This window comes from Myotis nattereri (genome assembly GCF_964212035.1).
Source record: "Myotis nattereri genome assembly, chromosome: X".
Lineage (NCBI taxonomy): Eukaryota > Metazoa > Chordata > Mammalia > Chiroptera > Vespertilionidae > Myotis > Myotis nattereri.
The window spans coordinates 22,685,624-22,713,408 of record NC_138078.1 but is presented as its reverse complement, the minus strand read 5'-3'; the positions used below and the strand labels follow the sequence as shown (position 1 = coordinate 22,713,408).

At 41.2% G+C, this 27,785-nt stretch overlaps 1 protein-coding gene and 1 pseudogene across 3 annotated transcripts in view; one reads left to right on the top strand and one right to left on the bottom strand.

The window, feature by feature from the left end:
- The window catches only part of DMD (dystrophin), a 2,781,977-nt gene that overhangs the window by 2,529,919 nt on the left and 224,273 nt on the right, over positions 1-27,785 (top strand). For both annotated transcript variants that reach the window (XM_081115404.1, XM_081115406.1), the window contains one exon: positions 25,913-25,973. In XM_081115404.1, the coding sequence (XP_080971530.1) occupies positions 25,913-25,973 (61 nt within the window). The remainder of the gene's footprint in view (positions 1-25,912; positions 25,974-27,785) is intronic.
- Positions 12,868-13,198, bottom strand: LOC308510932 (large ribosomal subunit protein eL33-like; annotated as a pseudogene). The gene has a single exon. The product of its transcript is annotated as a large ribosomal subunit protein eL33-like (transcript).

Below are 27,785 nucleotides of genomic sequence, written 5' to 3'. Positions count from 1 at the left end.
GGAGGGTTGCGGGGCAGGAAGGGAGGGTAAGAGATCAACCGAAGGACTTGTATGCATGCATATAAGCATAACCAATGGACATAAGACACTGGGGGGTAGGGGAGCCCAGGGGAATGTCAAGGGGAGAAAAAAAGTAGACCTATGTAATACTCTTTGTAATACTTTAAGCAATAAAAAATAATAATAATTAAAAGAAAAGAAAATAGAAATGACATAAAATAAAAGACTAAAAATATATATGAAAATGTTAACAGCCATTATGGTTTTCTTTCTTTTTGCAGAGTTTTTGTAATAAGCATGTGTTACTTTTTTAATGGAAAAAAAGCAATAAAGGTAAAAAAGAAATTTTATTCTCAAGCTTTTAACCCAGTGACCTCTTACAGTATCAAACTCTATTGATGGCTATGGAACTCTGTAAGACGAATTTCCTTCTTACTATTTGTTCTGAATTTAAAAGCTCTGAGTTTCATTGAGTGATCATCTCATTTTCAGATTATAAAATGCTGTAAGAAGAAACAACTGATCAGTCCTACAGGCTCTGTAATCTGAACTGCCTTCATCAGAGCCCTGATTAACTCTTTGTCATATTAAAGCAACCCAAAGCGTTTATAGTGTTTCCTTGCTACATAGGCTAAAAAGTCCATTAGCATCTTGAAAGTTGCAAACCTTCATCCCACTCCCCCAGCTCACACACTTAATAAAAAAAATTGGGGGGGAAAAACTTTAAGCACATCTGATAGTGGCTGACATTTCACTTAACAGTGCTCTAATCTATGCTACCTCCTTGGGAGATGGATGAATTTGAAATGTGAGTGGGGCAATAATTTAAAGTCTCAGATTGGCTTAAAGAAGCCATCATGATAAAAGTCAGCAAAAAGTTTGCAGGTACGATGTGAGATGATTTTCAGCCTAAAGCTCTCTATCGGGTAAACTCTCAGGGCAAAATAATTTGGGCCAATTTTTTCAGTCCTGGTCTATCCTCAGTGTTGGAAATTTGGGACAAATGCCATCTAATCTATAAGTGATTCTGGTAACACCTCCATAAATTCAAAGATATCCTTTCAGATGCCCACAAAAAGCCATCACAGTGATGATAATTATGCTCTTTTCTCAAAACCTATTTCTATTGCCCTGAGCCCAAATTTATATTCTCCAATAAGACCTTAGATTTATTTGCTTCAGGGCATCCTCAGTAACAAAATTTTGTATTGTTGGTCCTACATGTCCATTTATTTGAGCATGTGAGGAAGCTTAGGAAAGTTCTCAGTTTCTGTGGCGGGTATTTGTGCATTGGAACTGGCTCATATTGGCTTGAGAGAGCCAATTGTCAAATATACAGGAATTGTGAGGCAGTTGTTAAACCAACCTTTGGTAGCTTGAAGTCAGCCATAGTGGGAATGTTTACCTCACAAAAATTGGCAAATACTGCAAATCAAGGCTTTCTTTTTTCTCTTTTTCTTTTTTGCATAGCTGCTTTACCAGAACCCCGCCAAATTTATTTGTTATTCAGATCACCCAAGTCCCTGGAGGGAAAGCTCAGGATCCAAATATCTACCTGCCTTAGATAGGATGACCACAGGTCCTGGTTACTCTGGGATGTTCTTGGGTTTAGCCCTGGAATAATTCTCATGTCCCAGGAAACTTCCTCAGTCCTAGGCATACGGGGATGGTTGGTCACCCTAGACTCAGGTAAAGTTCCGTGGAAATAGAGCCCTAGACAAAGGTTCTTGTACAAGTAACTTGTCAGGAGAGCAACTCTTATGTGAAGGAGAGTAAAGGAAGCAGGATAAGGTAGAGGGAAGCTGATCAGGAAGTAAAATTAAGTGAGGAGGTAAAAACTAACTTCAGCCTAATCCCACAGGGAGCTGTGGAGCACACAATGTACCATGGAGTTGACCCCATGTTTAAGCAAGGAAGCTGGGATTTTGTTCCCCCATGCCAGTCAGTTATTGGCTATGGATTTCTGGGGACTAGGGGACTGCAAGGCAGTTCCCATTTCACTGAGGAAGGTTTTCTGGAGACCAGAACAATGGTCCCATACCAGCTGACACTCAGAGCAGCTGGAGATGGGTGTGTCCGTGTGGGGAAAAGAGGTCTAAGTGAAACACTAATAACATTAACCTCTCCCAGACTTTATGAAGCTGCTTTGGTACTCCATATATAATCTGGCTTTAAAGCTAAATAGTGACATTAATTTGATCACTAACCACCACTCCATCACAGACCTGCAGGGAAATTAATCCGGTGGCATGGCAGAGATGAAACAAATGCCTGTTTCTTTCTTATTTCATCTTCCTCATTATGACAATCCTCTGGGCCTCATGGGGATCTATGGCAGGGAGACCAGAACCACAATTCTCAATCAGTTTCATGGCACATGGGCACTCTTTTAGTGGAATACTGGCTCTGAAAGGTACATTTTTACACTTCCAAGAAAATAAAGGCATATCTGAGTTTGGCCTAGAGTAGCTTTTTGTCATCTGTCCCAAAATATAAAGCTTTGCACAACATAAATGGGGAATCACATCCCTATGGGCAAAAATCATTACTTTTGTTTTTACATTTGGATGTTTTCCATTTTCAGAGCACAACCAGTTTGGGATTACAAAATACTTTTTGGTGAGAACTTTGAATTGAGGACAAAAGGCATTTTTGTTTTTCTGTAGACTTAGATGAACTCTTCCTGGTTTAAAATCCATTCTCTTGAGCTTTTTAAATATACTTTCAGATATCAGCAATGACAATCATCTTGATTTCAGTCTACTGCAAATACTGCCGTGTTATGTGCTATGTCTCCTTAAAGCTGTAAGAAACAGGAGGAGTAGGCTTAGGTGATGAGGAGTATCAAGGATACATGGGAACATAAGGAAGGATGGCGAACAACAGTCACCATAATGCCTATGTTTGCTTCTCTCTGTATATGCCTTTGCTTCTATAGACTTCAGACTGTCAGAGTATAATGGCTACTCTCTCCTCTCTAATTTGTGACTTCTACTACTACCTTATACTCCTGTTTTCTTCTCTAGATCTCTGACTTTTTCACTTCCACAACTTTCTACCATCTACATTTCTCTGTGTATTATAATCAAACTCTCCAAGAAAGAGCATCTGATTGGGTCAGCTATTTCTTATCTGTTTCAAATTTAAGGCCAACTCATAAACCACAAGCTAGGCTATAAAGCAGGTTTTCTTGACCTGGGCACAATTGACATTTGGAGCCAGGCAATTCTTTGTAGTGGGATCTGTCCTATGCATTTTAGGATGTTTAGCAATACCCCTGGCTTCTATTTACTACATGCCAGTAGCAACCCCCTCCATCAGTTGTGACAAACAAAAATGTCTCCAGACATTGTCAAATATCCCCTTGAAGTTAAAATTGTCCCTGGTGGAGAACCACTCCTGTACACCAACCCCTGGACAATGTGTAGCCATGGCAATGGAACACTAAGTAGAATGACCTATGTCTGAGGAAGGATCTGAGACTACTTTTCTATACTCCCCATCCTCTTCAATGAAAATGAGTTTCCTCAGCAGACAACCTTTAGCTGTTTTTCCTTTCAGGAATTGCCTCGGTAGCCCCACTCAAGATCACCTCTCTTCCACTAGCAGCTCCTGCCCAATGCAGGAGTACTAAGTCCTGGCCATTTGGGTCCAACTCAGGAGAACTCTAACATTCTACTCAAGAGCTCCTGTGGGGTTGACTAAGACTATCACTGGGCCTGCATCCCAGCTTGCCTTCCCTCTATTTCCATTTCTGCTTCCTTCTTCTCCCTTCCACAGGTGTTGATCCCAAAGGCACATCGTACTAAATATCCTGCTCTCTAAACTTGGTCCTAGAACCTGCTTCCTGAGGAACCCAATCTGTGAGGGAGCAATGTAACTGACAGTCATTTAGAAGCATCTGAGAAAAATGCATTCTAGTCACTGGGTAATTTGTTTTACTCTTGCTTTCATAATGAGTTTGATGACTTTGTCCAGTATATGTAGTGATGATCATTAAGTTGTCTGACCTCACGATCCCCATTAATGGGTAAGGACTTTTGGGACAGCACAAAATTATTTCATCCTCTTGCTTTACACCTTAAGCTCAGTAGCACACATACCAATGACAGGCAAGAATTAGAATGTAGAAAGAAAAAAAAAGAATTAGAATGAAGGATAGTCAATAAAATATCATAAAAGGAAATGGGTTGGAATGTGAGCACTATAAGGGTAAAGGGCATGCATTGCTCTTTTTTATTTTTAATTTCATGCATCTAACACATTGCAGATAAATACAGAATATGCCTTGATTAAATGAATAACTGGGCACTCTAAAGGTTATTCCCACTCTAATACAATAGGAAATAACTTACTCTAGTGCCTAGTCTCATACCCTGAAAAAGTTATGAGCTTCACTTCGTTTTCAGCCAGCTAAGAATTGGTTCATTCTGTCACTCAGCAAATATCTACTCAATGAACAATATAATTGCTGAAACCGGTTTGGCTCAGTGGATAGAGCGTCGGCTTGCGGACTGAAAGGTCCCAGGTTCGATTCCGGTCAAGGGCATGTACCTGGGTTGCGGGCACGTCTCCAGTAGGAGATGTGCAGGAGGCAGCTGATCGAGGTTTCTCTCTCATCGATGTTTCTGACTCTATCTCTCTCCCTTCCTCTCTGTAAAAAATCAATAAAATATATTAAAAAAAAGAAACTTAAAAAAAACACAACAATATAATTAAGACTCCGTTCTAGGTGCTGGGGAAACAGCAGTAAATAAAAGAAAATCTGTCATGAGATTAATTTTAATAGGAGAAGACAGGTCATGGTAAGTTTGATAAATCAGGCTAGAGGTAATTAGTGAAGGGAACTCTTTAAATGGGGCAGTCAGAGTGGTGACATTTGAGTAGAGAAGTAAGGGAGCAAGCCAGGCATATGGGGGCAATGGGTTCCAGATAGAGAAAACAGGACATGCAAAGGCCCTGAGATGGGAGCATGGCATAGAGGGATTAAGAAACAACAAGGAGGCTAATGTGACTGAAGCCGAGGAAGCAAGATGATGAATGATAGGTCATTGAGCAACCAAGAGCCTGGCCAAGTAGTTCTTGGTAAGAAAGGAAGACTTATGAGGGTTCTGATCTAAGAAGTCACATATGACAAACTGTGCCCATTAGCATTCATTCATTCATGTATTTGTTGACCAAAGCTAGGCCCTTAGAATAAGAAGATGAGTAAGGCAGAATCCTGGCCTTGGGATACTCAAATTCAAACCTAAAGAGCTAGACGTATAAAAAAAATCATGACTTTCCATAGTTCTGGTAAATAGTGGGAGGTGTGGGAGTAGAGTGGAGGAGTAATTAATTCTACTGTGAAAGAAATGAGATATTATATACAAACAAGTATTAATGTACATTCTCCCTAAGGCTACATGCAAATCCAAGGTAGAGGATATTTAACTTGATAGAAATCTAGCAAAGACTGCTTCTGATTGCTTGGCCCTTGATTTCACTTAGCAAGAGTCACAGGATGTATTTGGTGATGAGAATCAGGTTCTCCCTTCTACTTAGTCATGCTTATATGATGAATATCCAATTTTACATGTCACCTCCTATAGCCCTTTTGTCCAGAAAAGGGATTTTTTTTTATGTATGTATAATGAATATAAGTATAGGTTTTACAGAGTGCTAATGTTTTAATGAGCTAGAAATAGGCAGACAAGAGAGAGAATAAATGGGGGCAGTTTGACTTAGAAAGAGAACATCTGAGCAACAAATGTCTTGAGGTGGGGGGCGGAATTGGAAGAAGAATGGAATAGAATGAGCTCATTTGTGGTGTAAGTTAAGGACAGAAGGAATTTATTTTCAAAAGGTAAAAAGTGAGAGTTCACATTGTGGAACTTGACCTAGGCCAGCTATCAGGGGAAAGTGAATGATTCAATAGACTTGGCCCAGGAGGTCTGGAGCAGATACATCTATTAGAGGTGTCAGGGGAAGAGAGAAAGTATTGAACCAAATCTTCAGATATTCCCAGAGCCCAATACAAAAGCTCACCAGAAACCTTTCTTTTTTTTTCCTTTTTTTTATTGTTTTATTTTTATTTTTTTTAATTTATTGCTTAAAGTATTACAAAGGGTATTACATATGTGTCCATTTTATCCCCCTGCCCTAGACAGTCCCCTAGCCTCCCCTATCCCCCAATGTCTTATGTCCACTGGTTATGCTTATATGCATGCATACAAGTCCTTTGGTTGATCTCTTACCCCCCTACCTCCTGCCCCCCAACCCTCCCCGGCCTTCCCGCTGCAGTTTGACAATCTGTTTGAGGCAGCTCTGCCTCTGTATCTATTATTGTTCAAAAGTTTATAATGGTCTCTCTTATCCATGAATGAGTGAGATCATGTGGTATTTTTCCTTCATTGACTGGCTTATTTCACTTAGCATAATGCTCTCCAGTTCCATCCATGCTGTTGCAAATGGTAAGAGTTCCTTCCTTTTTAGAGCAGCATAGTATTCCATCGTGTAGATGTACCACAGTTTTCTAATCCATTCATCTACTGATGGGCACTTAGGCTGTTTCCAGATCTTAGCTATGGTGAATTGTGCTGCTATGAACATAGGGGTGCATATATCCTTTCTGATTGGTGTTTCTGGTTTCTTGGGATATATTCCTAGAAGTGGGATCACAGGGTCAAATGGGAGTTCCATTTGAAGTTTTTTGAGGAAACTCCATACTGTCTTCCATAGTGGCTGCACCAGTCTGCATTCCCACCAGCAGTGCACAAGTGTTCCTTTTTCTCCACATCCTCTCCAGCACTTGTCGTTTGTTGATTTGTTGATGATAGCCATTCTGACAGGTGTGAGATGGTACCTCATTGTTGTTTTGATTTGCATCTCTCGGATGATTAGTGACTTTGAGCATGTTTTCATATGTCTCTTGGAAAAGCTCACCAGAAACCTTTCTATCTTAGAGCAAAATAAAGGACAACAAGGCTTAAACAGAACAGATCAGATAATTCCTCTAACATGAACCAACCACATTAAATACAAAAAAAAGAGTACATTTGGTAATGTGAGATTTAATTTAAAAATCAGAACTAAATTTAGAAATTAAAATGAAAATACCTTTTTGTTTCTTTCTAAAAACTCTTAGCTATTCATTTTGAAATCCTAAGCAATCCTATCTAATAAAAGAGAAACATGGTAATTAGCGTACGACCACTACCCTTCCCATTTGCTAATCAGGGTGATATGCAAATTAACTGCAAGCCAAGATGGCAGCCGGCAGCCAGGCAGCTTAAACTGAACATGAGGCTTGCTTGCTTCAGTGATGGAGGACTCCAACGTTCCCCGCCTGCCGCTGCAGGCCTCTGAACTTACAGTTTGAAACATTGTAACAAATATAGAAGCTAAACAAAACCCCAGAAACCAGCTTTCAGCCATCCGGGATCTCAGAGCTGGATTTGATACAGTGTTTCGATTATAGAACCCAAACAAACCAGATACCTGCTTTCAGCAGCAGAGGCCTCACTCAGAGCTGGAGCCAGAGCTAAAGCTGGCCCAGAATAAAAAATAAAAATAAAAAAAAGGAGCAGTTGGTAGCTTCAGTCACCGCCAGCCTGAAAACAGCCCTCAGCCCCTCAGCCAGACTGGCCAGGCACCCCAGTGGGGACCCCCACCCTGAAGGGTGTGTGACCAGCTGCAAACAGCCATCATCCCCTCATCCAGGCTGGCCAGGCACCCCAGTGGGGACCCCCCATCCTGATCTAGGACACCCTTCAGGGCAAACCAGCCAGCCCCCACCCATGCACCAGGCCTCTATTCTATATAGTAAAAGGGTAATATGCCTCCCAGCACCGGGATCAGCAGAGACACGAGGCCTCCCGGCACCGGGATCAGCATGACAGGGGGCAGTGCCCAAACCCTCTGATCGCCCTGCAGCTCTGTGTGTGACAGGGGGCGGGGCCACAACCTCCCTATCCACTCTGCTCTGTTCCTGACAGGGGAAGGCGCCCCAACCCCCTGATCAGCCCTGCTCTGTGCCTGATAGGGGGGCTCCTCAACCCCCTGATCGCCCTGTGGCTCTGTGAGTGACAGGGGGTAGCTCCTCAACCCTCTGATGGGCCCTGCTCTGTGTGTGACAGGGTGCGGCACCCCAACCCCCCACCCCCACGGGCCCTGCTCTGTGTGTGATGGGGTAGAGCCATAACCTCCCCATTGGCCCTGCCCTGAGTGTGAGAGTGGCGGTGCGCCAACCCCCTGATCAGCCCTGCTCTGTGGGTGATAGAGGGCGGTGCCCCAATCCCCCTCCATGGGCCCTGCTCTGTGTGTGATGGGGTAGAGCCATAACCTCCCCATCAGCCCTGCCCTGAGTGTGACAGTGGCAGTACCCCAACCCCCCAATCGGACCTACCCTGAGCGTGACTGAGGGTGGCATCGCAACCTCCCGATCGCCCTGCTCTGTGCATGACAGGGGGCGGCGCGCCAACTCCCCAATCGGCCCTGCTCTGAGCCCGACCAGGGGCTGCACCTAGGGATTGGGCCTGCCACCTGGTAGCAGGCCTAAGCCAGCAGGTCGTTATCTCCCGAGGAGCCCCAGACTGCAAGAGGGCACAGGCCGGGCTGAGGGACCCCCCCTCCCCCACCAAGTGCACAAATTTTTGTGCACCAGGCCTCTAGTACTAATATAAAAGGATAAAACACAATTACCTCATACTTGACAGCAGCATTAGAATGCTAAAGGAAGATCTGTCTCCTTTCATGTTCTACTACACTGAGAACTACATAAAATTTTGAAGAATCAGAAAATACCTGGAAGAGGAGGAAGAGGAATTATTTATTGACATTGTTTTCTAGGCTCATGTTTTGGTAGTAGTTTTTAAAAATATTTTTATTGATTTTTAGAGAGAAAGGAAGGGAGAGAGAGAAACATCGATGTGAGAGCAAAACAATGGTTGGCTACCTCCTGCACACCCGCTGCCAGATATCAAGCCCAAAACCTGGGGTTGTGCCCTGACCGGGAATCAAATAGGCAACCTTTTGGTGCATGGGACAATGTCCAACAAACTGAGCCACACTGGCCAGGGTTTTGATAGTAGTTTTAATTGCTTTAGGTCAGGGGTGGGCAAACTTTTTGACTCGAGGGCCACAATGGGCTCTTAAACTGGACCGGAGGGCCGGAACAAAAGCATGGATGGAGTGTTTGTGTGAACTAATATAAATTCAAAGTAAACATCATTACATAAAAGGGTACGGTCTTTTTTTTTCAATAGTTTTATTCATTTCAAATGGGCCGGATCCGGCCCACGGGCCGTAGTTTGCCCACGGCTGCTTTAGGTGGTAGTTTTTAATAGTTAGTTTAACACTAGAACCATAGAGTCTCTCTCATTTGCCTGGTTCATCTGAGATTCCTCACACTGTCAGTAAGTTAGTTAATGGAATAAATATCCTGCTAATTCATCACATTAATGATGATAATAATAGGGGTAGGAATAGGAATATAGAAAACATTGCGCACTTTTTGCTTTTAACAGTGAGGAAGGATTTTACATGGAGTAACCTGTTAATCCTCACAACAACCCTATAAAATAAGGATTGTTATTGTCTCCATTTCACAGAAGAGAAAACTGAGACTGACAAGTTTAATAACTTCTAGAGCAGCGGTTCTCAACCTGTGGGTCGCGACCCCTTTGGAGGTCGAACGACCCTTTCACAGGGGTTGCCTAAATACATCCTGCATATCAGATATTTACATTACAATTCATAAAAATTACAGTTATGAAGTAGCAATGAAAATAATTTTATGGTTGGGGGTCACCACAACATGAGGAACTGTATTAAAGGAAGGTTGAGAACCACTGTTCTAGAGGGTTGCCACTGTATCTTCCCCTCTCTCTCTCTCTCTCTCCTATATGAAAGTAAAAAGCTCCTTTTTTCCTGCTTATGGATCTATATGTCAATGAGAGTTTAAGTATTCTACATAAAGTTTGACTGGGAATCTCTGCCTAAGGCTGCAGGTTAGCTGGGTTTGGTTCCAGGCTGCAAATTCAGTTCAGAGACTGTCTCTAAATGTGTTGGGTTTTGAAGGCCACGCTGAAGGATCAGAGGCCACTTGGGACATGTGCTCATGGCAGATCACCAGAGCATAAGTGGACAAGCCTCTGTTCATGTCACCTCTGTAAAAGCCTCATTGGCCAAAGCAAGTCACATGGTCAAGCCGAAGGTCAAGGTCTGGGAAGCACACTGCCCACCATGAAACTATGGCTAAGATGTAGATGTTTAATTCTTTTACAATGGAGTAAAGAATTGGGACCAAAATTTCATCTCTCCCACACTCTTATTCCTTTCATTGTTGCCATATCCTTCACTCTTTCTGACTCCTATCTCGCTTTCTAAATAGATGTACATCCCATCTATAGTCATTTGGTTTTTAATATCTGAGTTGCTCCCTACTGTCTCAAGTTTCAAATTTTACTTTCCTTGAAATTTCCCTGGTGCCCAATACAATACCTTTCACACAGAGAGCATTCAGCAAATGGTGTTTACCTGCCGTCTTTTAAAATCACATCTGGAGAGACACTAAAGGCACCTGGCAATATTGCACTGACTTGTTAGTAACCCGACTTAACCCAAACGGCCTGAAGATTGCAGCCACTTTTACCTGGAGGAAAGTTCAATGATAATGGTCAGCCAGTTCTTTTCACAATTATTCAGAAATTTCACAAGCATAATTCAGTCACAGCTCTATTTATATAGACACCTATTCTCCTCCATCTGTCCTTATGAGGTTTGATTTCTTTCCTAATGTCCTAAGTAGCCACACTAAGGCTCTTAGAATTTTGTGCAAGTCAGTTTGAAGGAGCATTTCTTTCATGAGTAATGCCACCAAATATTGTTTATTACACTTTGTGGGACTGTGCAGCCAGCAGCACAGAGTAGTAGATATAGCATTTATCTCTGCAACTCAGTCACCTTGCCAAGTAGTTTAGTATGAATTCTTGACTTCCCTGATCAAATGTAAGCCTAATACACTACATGACTTGACACTCCACTGACAAATCCAATGGTGTGGTGCAGATGGTCCCTAATTTACAATGGTTCAACTTGTGCATTTTCTATTTTACAGTGGTGGGAAAATAATATACATTCAGTAGAAATCAGACTTTTAATTTTGAATTATGATCTTTTCCCGGGCTAGTGATATGTGGCATGATTCTCTGTAGTGATGCTGGGCAGTGGGAGGCAGCCATAGCTCCCAGTCAGCTGTTTGATCACGAGGGTTAAAAAAAACAATACTCTGCAGTGTACTGTGTTGCCAGTGATTTTGGGGTATTGCGTTTTGTGTTTTCACATCCCGTTATGCCTACAAAATGCTCGTCTGTGTCTCCTGCTTCTGATGAGAGGAAGGCAATTACTATTGAGATGAAACTCAAGATAATTGCCCCACTACAGGCTAATTTAAGTGTTCTGAGCATGTTGAAGGTAGGCCAGGCTAAGCTAAGTAAGTTAGGTGTATTAAAGTAAATGCGTTTTTGACTTTGGCTATTTTAAACGTACAATGGGTTTATCGGGTCGTAACCCCATCGTAAGTGGAGGAGCATCTGTATTCTATTCTCCATGTGTAATGGTCTCAGAGCTTAGTGTTATCTATCTGACAGCTCATATAATATTTACAGGTTGTTATTCGTGAGGAATTTTAGTTAGCCATAAAGATTTTCACAGCTATGGCAGACATTAGAGGTCTCATTCATCACTCCTGTGACCTTCCCCTCTGAATGTAGCCCATCTGTCTCTGCTGTTGAAATCTTTATGGAAAAATCTTCCCATGTTTGAAAGTTTAGTAAGTGATCTTAAAGTTTTCATTGAATCTTTACTTTTGATATATAGTATAGACATATAAAGCACTATTCTTATTTTAATGTTTTGAAAAGTGTTAAATTTAACTTGGCCTTTCAGTTAAATAACAGAAAATGTAATCTTGCTACAGGAACTATATGCATCACATCAAAAGGAAATAGAAATAATACAGAAAGCAATTGCAGCCCTGGTCGGTGTGGCTCACTGGTTGAGCATTGCCCCATGCACCAAGAGGTCACCAGTTCGATTCCCGGTCAGGGCACATGCCTGGGTTGCAGGCTTGATCCCCAGTAGGGAGCGTAAGGGGGCAGCTAATCAGTGTTTCTCTCTCATATGTTTCTTTCTCTCTTTCCCTAGCTCTCTGTAATCAATAAAAAGACATTTTTTAAGCAATTGCAATGGAGAAATATATGTACATACCTATATGTATATATCCAGCATTAACAATGACATAAAAACTTAAACACTGTATTATAATCTTAATTATGACCTTAGGACATAAAAAAAAGAAGCAGAAATAAGTTTTTCATGTAATTTACTATTATAAAGAAGACCATAAGCAAATTCCACAAATAAATTATTTGAATGGGCTGGTTTACAGAACAGGAAAGAGGGAATGCCTAACCTCAGATGTTCTCCTTTCATGGACAACTTCTCAAATGGTTGGTTAGGACCCAATTCTACTATTTTCTCTCTGTCTACCCGCTCCTTCAATTTTTGTGGTCTGGTTCGGCCTTCACCACTCTTGTGAAATTGCCCTGTTGAGATAACCAGGGATCTTGCGGCCAAATACATCTTCCTTTTCTATAGCCTTAGTCCTTTGGAACCCATTGGCATTCATACCTCACCATCTGCCTGCCCTTGTGTTTATTGTGCTTTATTGTAGTTTCTGTGTTGTTTTTGATGGCTTTTCTATTGCCACCACCTTTTCAGGGCATTCCCCAGTGTATAGCTCTCTTTTAACAGCCTTCTTTCCTTAAACAGTCTATTTTTTTATGAGAGAACAAATCTATTTTATTTATTTACTCTTCAATAAGTTTAACTCTTTGTGGGGTACAGCATCACACAAATTCTGTGTCCAGTAGCCTTAGCAGGAAGGTTGCTTCGGAATTTGACTCAAACCATGCCACTATTTTCATAAGCCTGAGTTACCTTTCCCCAGATTACTCTGGTTTTGTTCATTTTGCCACCAGGAGTCACTGTGTTGTTCTTTGCTTTGGACACATAAGCACATCTCTTGCCTACATAGAATTCAGTTTCATCTCAAGCATAAACACCTTCAATTTTAGGAAGATTGTGTGTTCCCTCTGGTTCCAGAGACTCCACTTACAGCCACACAAATGGCCTTGGGCCACAGCCTTCCACACATATATGTTGTTATAGAAGTCCTGTTCCCAGCAGTCTCCACTGGCTTCAAGATGGCAGAAAAAGCAAGAGTCCATCCATTTTCATAGCTTCAGCTATCATCTTCTAGTACTTAAGGTCTTGTCCTTTCACTTGGGTTTCAGTGAAAGACCCACCTTCCAAATATTTTAACCTAAATATATAATTTATCTGAAATTTACCTCATAGCTAATTTTTTTTTTCTGCCAGTGAACTTCCCAATTGCCTAACAACTAAGCCTTAGAAGTTCACACTTGCACTGGTAATTCTCAAAATCCACTCCCCTATCTCTAATCCATTGTATATAATGCCACAAGAACAATGTTTTTTAAAAATATATCTTTTTATTGATTTCAGAGAGGAAGGGAGAGTGAGGGAGAGATAGAAACATAAATGGTGAGAGAGAATCACTGATCGGCTGCTCCTGCACACCCCACACTGGGGATCGAGCCTGCAACCCGGGCATGTGCCCTGACCGGAATTGAACCGTGATCTCCTGAAAGAACAATCTTTTTATCTTTTCATCATCATTGTCCTCTGATTATAAAACAGTCTGTGCCCCTCTACTTCCCATTGTATCAAATATGAACTAATCTGTTCATCATTTATGCTGATGAATAGTGAACGGATGGTCTACCAACAATGAAGTATCTCTTCAGCAGATACTATTGGATTAGGCAGTCAGAGATGTATAAATAAGTACCATAAGCCCAGGCAATTAGATGGTGTTCAAAGGCATTTCTCTCTATCACACTTTATACTATGTATGGTACATTAATAGTAGTTAGAAGTGGTCTGGCTGGTGTTGCTCAGTGGTTGAGCCTTGACCCATGAACCAGAAGGTCACAGGTTTGATTACTGGTCAGGGCACATGCCTGGGTTGCAGGCTCAATCCCCAGTAGGGGGCGTGCAGGAGGCAGCCTATTGATGATTCTCTCTCATCATTGATGTTTCTATTTCTCTCTCCCTCTCACTTCCTCTCTCTGAAATCAACATAATAATTTTTAAAAAAATAGTAGTTAGGAGTGGATCCAAGAGTTGAAGACAAATGCTCAGGTGCAGCGAAGAGGTTGATCCTAGGATTGCCATCATTCAGACAACATCCCATAGATATGTGATTATGAACATTATTTGTATGGTAATTAAATATTGCAAAGCAGTTTCATATCTACTTTCTCATTTTATCCTGACACTATTTTGGGAAGGGAGCTATCATTATCCACATTTTTTGTGTAAGAAAAAGAAGGCTCACAGAGAAGATAAGACTTGCTTAAGTTTGTGCAGTAATGGTGGAGTCAGGACTCATATCCAGTTCTTCTGAAACTGTGTTCTGGACACTTTCTACTTGTTCCAGATACCCCTCAAGACACTGAGTTGGGCTTTCAGGTAAAAAGCCAATGTACTGAGTGCCTTTCTGAACTCAAAAAGTTCAGAATCTATTATTGAAGAGAGGGTATGAAAGGCATGTTCTCAAATAATCCACTGCATGAAGCAGTATATCTAACGAACCTTGAGAATTATGCCAACTAAGTGTCATTTACCTGTGGAAATGGATTATTCTCTTTCCATCTAGATCAACAAAGAAAGACTCCTCCTAGGAGGAGTGTAATTGTGTAAAATGCCTTTAAAATATTCATGGCCTTTCATCAAATAATTATACCTCTATGAATTTTGCTTAAGAAAATTAACAAAAATGCATGCAGAGATTTGTCTACAAAGATGTTCATTGCAGCCTTACTTATAACAGTGAAAACTGGAAACAACTGATTTCTTCAAGAAATTATGGTGCATCCACCAATGGAATGCTGTTCAGCCATTTAAAATGTAAGCCACAGATGCATTGGGTGAGTGGGAGTAGTTCAATGAGAAGCAGGTTTGGATGCATGCAACAGAAAACTAAACAAGGGCTTGCACAAAGTAAAACATCTTTTTATAGCCATTGGAGCCTGCTCACCAGTTCAAGGGGCCAGCCACAAGTACCAGGGAGTTAATGACACGCCCCCAACCTCCAATAGTATCTCTCAAGCAATAGTAAATAAATATTCTAGTCCCCTTGCCCCTGGGAAGGGGGGCGGGGCAGATAACTCTGAAGTGTATTCTACAGTGAAGCCCTCAGCTGCACTGAGCCCCAGGTATCCAAAGCAATAATTCATCTTTTATCAATTTTTCTCCCTTCCCTGTCTTCCTACCTGCTCGTCTACCAGTGCTTCCTTGAATTACTGCTCCAATTACTTGTACTCACATCCTTGTCTCCATGTCTGCTTCTGAGGGATTGCAAGCAAGATGGCTTCCTTTCTCCTGGTATCTATAGCTCCAGCCATTCTCACATCCATGTTCCAGGCAAGAAAAAGGATGAGAAAGGACAAAAGCTGCCTCTCAATTGAGTCAGCCCATTTTAATGTACTTTGCTCCTTCACATGCACTCTTCACACTTCCCTGCCTCGCTCTGAGCCTTGAGAGGTTGTCCTGTTTGGGCTGCATGAATGGCATCTCCAGCCCTCTGGCTTCAAGTTGGGCTCAGCCAATTGAGACCCATGGTAGGAGAAGGGTAGAAAGATGGCAAGTAGATCAGAATGCTTATTCTCTAGACTCCCTCCAGGCCTGCTTCCCTTGACTAAAGATCTTGTCACATGACCTCTTCACCAATGCACATGCATGTTTGTTCATTTGGGAGAGAGCAGGGTCTCACTTGCTCTCCCCTCTTTATCTCTCCCCACCATTCCTAGTCCTCCTCTTCTGGTAAGAGTTCTCTCTCCTTGCTCCTCAGACCTAGGGTGGTAATGGCTCCCTGTTGTTATTAAGATTATCCCTTGTGATTCTCCACACCTTGTACAGACCTTTGTGACCAGCCCTTTTACTAAACTCTATTCAACTTACCCAATTTGAATGTGAAATCTATTTCCCACCAGGACTCTGACTGGTACACTGCCATTATATGTTCATCTCATTAAGTAATAATGTCCTTGAGGGCATGGAACCTCTTTCTCCAGCACACCACCCCCTACTCCACCCCTACAGGCAAATACCTAGCACAGGAACATACATATAATGTGTGTTCGTAGATACCAGTTGATTGATTTTAATGCTGGAATATTAGATGTGCTCATTGGGAAATATCCCCAGAGACTAAAATGAAATGCAAAATAGCAGGAGCTAAGTCTGTCATATTTACTGCATTAGCGCCAGCACTTTGCACAGTGCCTAGTGCATAATAGGTGTTCTACAAAAATGTGTTGCATAATGAGTGAAGTGATGTTAGGTATTGTTTTATTTCTTTAGGGACTGAAGCTCTGTTTTTGTCTTTCAGATGAAAATCAGTCTCATCTTTGTGCTTTGGAAATAGCCTCTCTGAACTGATCAGATTATTTAACTTAGACATCTAGGACAGGACCCATGATGGAGATTACAGATCATAGGGAGACAGATTCTTACCAGAATAAAAGAAAGCTATTGCTAATCATCACTAAAGCCATAAGCAATTCAACAGAACCCCTCTGAGATCTGGTGACAACGAAGTTGTTCAAACAGCTTCTGTAAAATAATTTGGTGAATTTGATGGAAATGGTGTAGAGGATAAATTTAGATATCAGATATAGTATATAGAACTTTAACTATATGACATTACAATTAATCCCTTTTAAGATGTATTTATTTACCAGGTTTGGCAACTATTTATAGACTGCCTGTTACATACCACACATGATAAAGTACAAAGACTAGACAGATCTGGATGCATTCTTTGCTAGCTGCATATGGCCTGGGCTAGTTTACTGACAATTTCTGAGCCTCAACGTCTTCATGTGTAATATTGGAATCACATGACCTCATAGGTGTTTGAGGGGTTACATTAAGGAGCATACAGTGCAGGGAACCTAGTAGACAAGCAACATGTTATTCTCAGTTTCCTGAATCACCTGACTTCAGTTTGAGTAATAACAAAAATTAGGCTCTAATACTTATTGACTTAGGACCTTAGACATGCTACTCCATGTGATCTTAATTGTCTCATTATCTGCAAAATGAAAATAATACCTCAAATAAGCTACTTGAGATCATGTTTCAAGTACATAAGCGTTTTCTTATCTCCTCCAACACCTCTTCTATATTAAGTATTCTCAATGGGAGTGATATAGCCCCCAAGGGGGTGAAAATTGGTCCCTGAGGGATAAAAAAAACTTACTCTTTTTATGTAAAGCACAGATGCATACAATATATAACCAGTTATATATTACTACCTGTAGTATTAAAATTTCATGAAGGGAGTAGAGAGATTAGGAAAAAATGTCTTAAAAATACCTAGGTGTGGAGGGGAATGGAGGAGAGAGTGGCAAAAGGCCATTCCTCTAGAGTAGATCTTGATAGAATGTGTCCATTAAACTATTACTAGAATTTGTACACTTCTGAGGAGCCAGGCACCAGTGGCTAGTCAATTCTTCCTAGCACCTTTATCTTAACCCCATAGATGAGGTTTCTATTTTGTCTCCAGTGAATGCTGTATTATTTATTTTCATAATCTGCCTCCCCTTTTTTTGACCCAACTATGTTATCACACTCTAAACCCACCAAATATATGAAAAGTAGAAAGATTAATGCCTGTATGTGGGTCTGAATTCCATAGAGTGCTGTCTTGGCACAGTTCGAATGACATTAGCATTCTTTTTAATTTTCTGGTTAGGCCCCTGTGTCGATTAAAATATGGCTTAACACCGGGGTGCATCGTTTGGCACATTCTGTTCATCATGCATTAAAACTGGTTGAAATAAGAACTTCTAAACAAAGCCTGGCCTGTGGTTGTGATTTTCAAAACCACCTTGGGCACAATATTGGATCCTGTCACCTCAAGGGGAAAAAAGCATTTGAAGGTAGAATTGCTACCCTTTCTTGCTCTTAATAACAAACTGAATGAGGGAAACTCAGAGGTTGGTTTCAGAATAAATAAGCTCATGTATAGTTTGCTATTTAAATTCAGTAGACAATACCTCCATGGTGCTGGTGCCCTATAATGATGAATGATTTTTACACTCAAGAATCAGAATCACAGAGCTACATTCGAATTACATGTAGTGGTTATAGAAATATCTCTATAAGAAAATACAAAAGGATAGCACATTCTCACATAAAACTATTTGCCAATAAATCTGCTTGTGATGGGCTACTAAAAATGGACACATCAGGCAAAAAAAGATGTATGTGCCTATTACCTAGGCTCCCTTTATGAAGGATGACAAGCCTTCACTGCCACACTGAGATAAGAAACAGCTGTTGTTGGCGTGGGCACTCCTGCAAGAAATGAAATAATTCTGGGACACACTTATGAGAGTTACCATATATTTGATCAACTCTGAATATGTGCAAGACTAGAATTATCTGGCAGTCCCAAGCAAAATTGCCTGACAACTCTAACACTTTCTTGCAAAGGAGCACTGAATCTAATCGCATAGAACCACCCTCTGATTGTGTATTTCTAAAGCAAGTGGTTCCGGTGTGTGTGTCTGTGGTGGTGATGAGCCTAGGGAGGAATAGGGAAAGGACATTATTTATTTATTTATTTTTGGATTGAGGACTTGCAGTATAAAATTTTAAGGTTTCAAATGATGACTGCAAAGCAGCTATAAACTGTGAGTCAAATGGCAAAAAAATATCTTTCAGCACAAAAAGTTCACTGAGTCTCACCATTGGATATATTTGATAGCAACACATAAAGGCAAAGTTTTTTTTAATTAAATCTTTTTTGTTCAGATTATTACAGATGTTCCTCTTTTTTTCCCCCATAGCTCCCCTCCACCCAGTTCCCACCCCACCCTCTGCCCTTACACCCCCACACACACTGTCCTCATCCATAGGTGTACGATTTTTGTCCAGTCTCTTTCTGCACCCCCCAACACCCCTTTCCCCCCAAGAATTGTCAGTCCACTCCCTTTCTATGCCCCTGATTCTATTATATTCACGAGTTTATTCTGTTCATCAGATTTTTTATTCACTTGATTTTTAGATTCACTTGTTGATAGATATGTACTCCTTGTTCATAATTTTTATCTTTACCTTTTTCTTCTTCTCCCTCTTCTTAAAGGATACCTTTCAGCATTTCATATAATACTGGTTTGGTGAACTCCTTTAGCTTTTTCTTATCTGTGAAGCTCTTTATCTCACCTTCAATTCTGAATGATAGCTTTCCTGGGTAAAGTAATCTAGGTTGTAGGTTCTTGGTATTCATCACTTTGAATATTTCTTTTTTTTTTTTTTTTTTTTTTTTTTTTTTTTTTTTTTTTTTAGTTTTATTCATTTCATTTTATTTTATTTTTTTTAATTAAATCTTTATTGTTCAGATTATTACATTTGTTCCTCTTTTTTCCCCCCCATAACTCCCCTCCTCCCAGTTCCCGCCCCACCCTCCGCCCTCACTCCCCACCCACTGTCCTCATCCATAGGTGCACGATTTTTGTCCAGTCTCTTCCCGCATCTCCCACACCCCTTTCCCCCCCAAGAATAGTCAGTCCATTCCCTTTCTATGTCCCTGATTCTATTATAATCAACAGTTCATTCTGTTCATCGGATTATTTATTCACTTGATTCTTAGATTCACTTGTTGATAGATGCATATTTGTTGTTCATAATTTGTATCTTTACCTTTTTCTTCCTCTTCCTCTTCTTAAAGGATACCTTTCAGCATTTCATATAATCCTGGTTTGGTGGTGATGAACTCCTTTAGCTTTTCCTTATCTGTGAAGCTCTTTATCTGACCTTCAATTCTGAATGATAGCTTTGCTGGATAAAGTAATCTTGGTTGTAGGTTCTTGGTGTTCATCACTTTGAATATTTCTTGCCACTCCCTTCTGGCCTGCAAAGTTTCTGTTGAGAAATCAGCTGACAGTCGTATGGGTATTCCCTTGTAGGTAACTGAGTTTCTTTCTCTTGCTGTTTTTAAGATTCTCTCTTTATCTTTTGCTCTTGGCATTTTAATTATGATGTGTCTTGGTGTGGTCCTCTTTGGATTCCTTTTGTTTGGGGTTCTCCGCGCTTCTTGGACCTGTAAGTCCATTTCTTTCACCAGGTGAGGGAAGTTTTCTGTCATTATTTCTTCAAATAGGTTTTCAATATCTTGCTCTCTCTCATCTTCTGGCACCCCTATAATTCTGATGTTGGTACGCTTGAAGCTGTCCCAGAGGCTCCTTACACTATCCTCGCATTTTTGGATTCTTTTTTCATTTTGCTTTTCCGGTTGGGTGTTTTTTGCTTCCTCGCATTTCAAATCATTGACTTGATTCTTGCGCTCCTCTGTTCTGCTGTCGGGAGTCTGTATAATATTCTTTATTTCAGTCAGTGTATGCTTAATTTCTAGTTGGTTCCCCAATATAACATCGAGGGTCTCATTAGTTTTCTTGTAGGTCTCATTAAGTTTATCGGCGGCTTCTAAACAGTTCTTGAGAGACCTTAAAAGTGTGGTTCTGAACTCTATATCTTCCATTGACAATTTTGTCCTGTTTCTTTGTCTCCGCATTTTGTTATGCTTCCTTGATGCACCCCCTAGTGGTCTTTGTTCGTGGTCTTATAGTTAAATTTTGATTGTTGTAGCTAATTCCAGGGAGGGTTTGACCTCCAGGCCAAGTGGCTATGAGAATCAGCTGTGTCAGCAGTGAGAGAACTTCTGTCCTCTAGGGAGGTGCTAATCTGGCGTTTGCCTGAGGCTATCCGGCAAATGCCTCTGTGCAGGGCTTGGGCGGGGCGGGTCGCACAGGATCAACAGGGTGGGCTGGAGAGAGCAGTTATGGCCGCTCTCAGTCCTGTCCCCAGGGGCTCTGCCTCTCTGAGTCCCAGCAATGGCTGCAAAGCTCGGAGAGAAAGCTGCACTCGCTCTGACCGAAGCCAGGCAGACCCGCTTCTCCCGTTTGAGTCTGGGTCCCTAAAGACTCGCCCGGATCTGGAGCTCAGAGTCTGCGACTCCCTCCCGATTGAAAACGCCAACCGCGCCCTCCGCCGCCAGCCCGCTCCGCGCGCGCACTCCGCACCTCAGAATTTGACTTCAGCACTGCGCCTCCTCTGCGTGTCCGTATGCGTTTCTCTTTCCTCCTAGTTGTAGGACCTCCACTCAGCCAGCGTTCCAGTGGTTCTGGGTGATGTCCCTCTGTCTTTTAGTTTCACTTTTGAAGTAGTTGTTCAAAGCAGCAAACTCCGGCATTAACCTATGCCGCCATCTTGGTTCTCCCTCCACTTTGAATATTTCTTGCCACTCCCTTCTGGCCTGCATAGTTTCTGTTGAGAAATCAGCTGACAGTCGTATGGGTACTCCCTTGTAGGTAACTGTTTTCTCTTGCTGCTTTTAAGATTCTCTTTTTGTCTTTTGCTCTTGGTATTTTAATTATGATGTGTCTTGGTGTAGTCCTCTTTGGATTCTTTTTGTTTGGGGTTCTCTGCACTTCCTGGCCTTGTAAGTCTATTTTTTTCACCTGGTAGGGGAAGTTTCCTGTCATTATTTCTTCAAATAGGTTTTCAATATCTTGCTCTCTCTCTTCTTCTGGCACCCCTATAATTCGGATGTTGGTTCGCTTCAAGTTGTCCCAGAGGCTCCTTACACTATCTTCATATTTTTGGATTCTTTTTTCTTTTTGCTTTTCCAGTTGGGTGTTTTTTACTTCTTCGTATTTCAAATCTTTGACTTGATTCTTGGGATCCTCTAGTCTGCTGTTGGGAGTCTGTATAATATTCTTTTTTTTATTTTTTATTTTTTTAATATATTTTATTGATTTTTTACAGAGAGGAAGGGAGAGAGATAGAGAGTTAGAAACATCGATGAGAGAGAAACATCGATCAGCTGCCTCCTGCACATCTCCCACTGGGGATATGCCCGCAACCCAGGTACATGCCCTTGACCGGAATCGAACCTGGGACCTTTCAGTCCGCAGGCCGACGCTCTATCCACCGAGCCAAACCGGTTTCGGCTGTATAATATTCTTTATTTCAGTCAGTGTATGCTTAATTTCTAGTTGGTCCTTTTTCATATCCTTGAGGGTCTCACTAGATTTATTGAGGGTCTCACTAAATTTATCGGCGGTTTCTAGAAAATTCTTGAAAAACCTTATAACCGTGGTTTTGAACTCTATATCCAGTAGTTTGCTTTCCTCCATTTCTGTCATTTGTGACCTGTTTCTTTGTCTCCACATTTTGGCTGCTTCCCTGTGTTGATAGGATGGCTTTCTGTGCTAGGTGTCCTATAGGGCCCAGTAGCTCATTCTCCCCAATCACCTGAGGTGGACACTCTTGGTGCACCCCTTTGTGGGTTGTGTGCACAGTCTTATTGTAGTTAAGCCTTGATTGTAGTTGGTATCACTGGAAGGAATTGACCTCCAGGCCAATTGGCTGTGAGAATCAGCTGTGTCTATGGTGGGAGAACTTCTGTGCTAGAGACACACTTCTGGGGCAAGACTTGCTTCAGTGGGGCTTTGGTGCTCACTGAGTCTGCCCCCTGAGTGTGTCCCTTATGGATCTGAGGAGTTGTCATCTGGATGGTCCCACTCTGACCACTGGGTGCACTGGCTCTTGGATCTCTAAGGAGGTGCTAATTTAGCCTCTGCCTGAGGCTACCCAGCAGGAGCTAAGGAGAGATCTGCAGATTCCTCTTCTTTGTTTGGGATTTGGAGGTGACCAGATGAGGCCAAGCTGTGAAGCAATGCAAGCTGCTGTGGGGTCTTGGGCCTTCTTTTGGATGTGCTGGGTCTCTCTGACCCAGCTGCAGTTTGTTAGGTATGTTTAGATTGCAAAGGGCCAGGTCATTCATATGTAAAAGCCTCTGCGCACAGCTTGGGTGGGGCGGGGTCTCAGGGAATCAACAGGGTGGACCAAACAGCTATGGCTGATCCTCAGCCCTGCCCTAAGAGGCCCTGGTTCTCAGTGTCCCGCAGTAATCGCTGGAAGCACCTCTGAGAGAAAGCCGCCCTCGAGTTCCGACCGATGCCAGACAGTCCAGTTTCTCCCCGTATGAGTCTGGGTCCCCAAAGACTTGCCTGGAACTGGAGTTCAGAGCGGGAGCATGTGTCTCCCTCCCGATTGAAAAAGACAACCACGTCCTCAGTTGCCAGCCCCTGGCATATGTGTCCATACCTCTGCACTTTACTTCCGCACCTCCTCTGAGTCTCAGTGTGCTTTTCTCTTTCCTTCTAGTTGTAGAATTTCCACTCAGCCAGCCTTCCTGTGGTTCTGGATGATGTCTGTTTTGTCTTTTAGTTGTATTTTTGAAGCGGTTGTGCAAGGCAGCAATTTCAGGTGTTTACCTACGCCGCCATCCTGGTTTCTCTCTAAAGGCAAAGTTTTTTAAAGCATAACGCTTTTAAGTATAATTTATATACTTTGTAAAATTTTAGCAATGAAGCACTCTATTTGTAAAAGCTTAAAAAATCATATTGATCTGGAACTTATAATTTTTTTAGAATATATTTTTAAATCTTTTCAACTATTTAGTTCAAGCATATTCTGATTACTGCTCTAGGGTGTTTGTTTGGGGAGGGGAGGTTTTTTTGGGGGGGGTTGCTTTTAATGTTTAATAATGCTAAGTCAACTATAGATACTTGATGTAGGTCTAACCATTAGCTCAGCTGGGCAGCACTGCTTTCTTGCTAGATTTTCTTGTACTTCCAGAGGACTTACCCAGAGTCAGAAGGACTTTCTGGACTATTAGAATAATAAATACCTGGAAAGGGATAATGAAAGAAATTGTGGGGCCCAGCCCTTAGGGACCTTTAAGAAAAGAATAATTGATCTTTTATCAGATTAGGCATGCATATGCTTGGTAATACCTCCAGTGAGGGCTGACCTAAAGACTCTCTGGAGTTCTCCTTTTCATGATGCTGTTGATTTTTGGAGCTTTTTTGTATTAAGGTATACCTGACAAACAACATTATATTAGTTTCAGATGACCAACATAATGATTTGATTTCTGTGTATATTGCAAAATGGTAACCACAATAAGTCTAGTTAGCATCCATCACCATTATGATGCTGTCCTTTTAAGAAGAAGGTGTGCTGAGCAGCCTGGAGCTATGATTCTGCCTCTCCACCATGTTTCCTACTAGAGAGGGCTTGGGTTATTAGGTTTCCATAGCACCAGACTCTGCCCAGGTACATCAAGTCCAGCCTAAATTCTCAAACCTGGTTCTATTTACTCTGTGAATTAATCTGGGCAAGAGAGCTGAGACCTAGAGAAGAAAAACAGACAAGAGTGTGGTAGAGAATGTGAAAGACAGAGAGGATAAGAATAGACAGACAGAGAGAGAGAGAGAGAGAGAGAGAGAGAGAGAGAGAGAGAGGGATTGAAGGCAAGGGTCTACTTCAAAACAGCAGATAAATGTCTTTTTTCCCATATTAAAAACCTGTCTGCCAAAATGAAAAGACTAATTAGCAGCTAAATACAAGTCCATGCTCTGTATCTTTTTAATGACATTTCACCAAGGTACAAAGCAGCATATCTGGTTTAAGGTTGGATGATTTGATCCTTCTATTACTCAATATAAAATAAAGAATCTGTAGTTTCATTACCCTTAAATTGTCTGACAGTAGGTGAAGTTAACTTATATCAGAAGCTGTTCTTTCATATTATACATTATAGTCAATGATATATTAGCTTTGACGTTTTGTTACATCTCAGTACACTGTGGAGTGGATTTACTATGAAACTAATTTAGAAGGGAGCTTTTCATCGAAGGAAATAATGGTCAGCATCAGCTGTGCTTCAAATTATAAGCAGGATGGAAATTCAGGAAAAATCACTAGATGTTAATAAGAATGATTCTTATATTTCTAATCCTGAGGATATTCTATGTCTCCCAAACTCCAGTTTCTTAAAAGTCTATTCAGGAGGGAGATTTTATTGTTGAAGAAATGTTATAGTACATCCTAACATGATTATTTTGTCTTACAGAAAGAAAACATTCACAGATTAAACAGTATATAAAAGTTCAGCTTTGTGAAAGACAAACACTATAACTGAACATTGAAAACACAATTTAAAGATGATTGATTTGACTAATACACAATCAAGTCTTTATAAAGTGAATTTCCCATACATGAAATTTAATTTTACCTATAGGATTCATCACTCATCACAAGGGTTTTATGACATTCTGTTATCAGATGCCATTCTCTCACTTTTTGTTATCGTTTCTAATAAGATCATGCTGGTCAACTGACATTTTGAGGCTCCAATTAAAAAGATAATCAGTAAATGAAATCAGTAAAAGCCAAATAAAGAGAAAAACAAACACATCAGAGTGATAAGTGTAGTATTTTAGCTTCAGTAACTTGGAATGTAAATATATCACAGAGGGATGTTTCAGCTGCTAAACTAATAAAACCCAGTCAATCAAATAGTGAAAGATATCAGAGGAAGTATTATAAGACAAGAGCCCAATGGAGACACATAAGAGAAAACCCATCAGTTTACTCATTCACTTCCTTATCTGTTCTATAGGTATGGCAGTGGAATGGTTTTTTTCTCTCTCTCTCTTTTTGCATTTATCTTTTGCCTGAATGACTTCAATTTCACTTAGATTAGGACAGAAACTTCAGAACAGCCAGTTAATCCATCCTGTGTTCATGGGCAGCTGAGCAAACAGACCAATATCAGTGTAAAATTGTAATTCTCGAGATTAATGTTGTCTTTCCTGTTTGCAGTGAACTTGACCTCATTGCCTTTTTTTATTTCCTCTTTCAGCTTCTGTCCAGGGTCCCTGGGAGAGAGCCATCTCGCCAAACAAAGTGCCCTACTATATCAAGTAAGTCAGAACCATCACATTCTCTATTGTGGCTAATCTCATATATTCACAAGTGAATTTATTTGTAAAACGTGACATTAGCCTGGCCTACAATACCTAGTTCTTTCTTCCCCAAGGAAGCTTGGATAATCAACTCATGTTTAAATTACCACTAAAAATTTGCTGATGCCTTTAGGAAAAATCCATTTGATGCAGTATGTGTTGTGTTTTGTGATTGGAGATGGTGTGGATTTTTCACAATAGAACAAAAAGCTGATGATGACATTACTAGTGACCTGGTACACAAATTCGTGCACATTGAAAGGAAATTAATTAGAAGAAAAATTTTAATATCACTATTGGGCCTTTCTCTATAATAGAAGTGTTGACCAAACTCATGATCAACAATGTCAAATTGAAACACACACATGCGATTGGCGCCAGCAAGAGCTTTATATATACAGATAAACTTGCTTAATTAGACCTGCTTTCTGATTTAGCTAAACTTTTTCCAGCCCAGTGAAGCACCCTAACTTCTCTTTCAGGTAATTGTCAGCATCACAGCAGTTAATATCAACACAAAGCAGATTATTATTATAGATCACACAGGGAGAACAAAGGATAAAATATTTAACTGCAGCAGTGTTTGACTATATTCTGCACAGTGAGAAAACCTGAAGTCATTTTCAAGGTCCACCATTTCTTACTTCTTTTCAGTTGGGTCAAGTTTCTAAGCTCTCTAAATCTCTGTTTTCCGGCTAATGAAAAGAAAGTAGGATTCCATCGAGTCTCCTGTGTACCTACTCCAGGACTTCTGTGAGGATCAAATGAGATGAGGCACAAGAAAATGCTTCACAGACATTTGGTTAAAGTGTAAAATGTTTGCACCTGGCTATAAAGCAAGTCGTGTTCCTGGGCTGCAGAAACTCCAAGGAGGCTAGTCGTCGCTAGGGAGAGGAAGCTGAGCGTTGCTACGTGATGTCATTACCCAGCGCCCACAGCCACCATTTCTGGGCTGGGCTGAGCTGTGGGCCACATTTTGCTCCATGGGGTCTCGGCAGCGTCAGCTGTGATTTGGTGGGCTGTCACTCTAGGATGGTGGCGGGGCCTGTGTCCCACTTGGGGGAAGCTCAGTGTTGCTTTGTTGGTGCCAGATCCGCGGTGTCGTTTCTCTATAAATGGCCAGTGCACGTCTCGGCAGCTCCTGCATTGAGCATCTGCCCCCTGGTGGTCAGTGCGGGTCATAGCGACCAGTCGGATGGTCAGACTCTTAGCATATTAGCCTTTTATATATATAGATTGACAGTGGAAGTAAATAGTTACAAGAACAATTTAATCTATTGAGGGGTTTTTCCGCATTTCTTCTTCAGACAGAGATGGAAGTTTTCTGCAACTATATGTACACAAACTATTTTAGGTGAATAAATACTTCATGAACCCAAAAGGCAGTCAGCAGCAGTCCTGGATTTGTGGAGCTGAGTTGTTCATTCTCGAAATACAGCACTCAGCATTTTTCACATAACAACAACAGAATGATACCATTTTCTGGGGCCATCTGTGTCTGTCAAAGGAATACAGGTGCTTAGAAGCATCTTCAGCAGGATGCTGCCTGAAATACAAATTATGATACATTGGGTTGACATGGAAGAGGGAGGGGAGAGAGGATGTTGAGTTTTTATGATACATGAACAGTGTCTCATCAATTGTGTGAGTGCAACTTAAATTTAACTTGGAGTCAGCTGCCTCAACAATTAAAACTAATCAGATTCATGAAATAGACTTCGATACCAATTAAATTCTTTGAATTTGCCTCTACCATGAGTCTGACTAAAA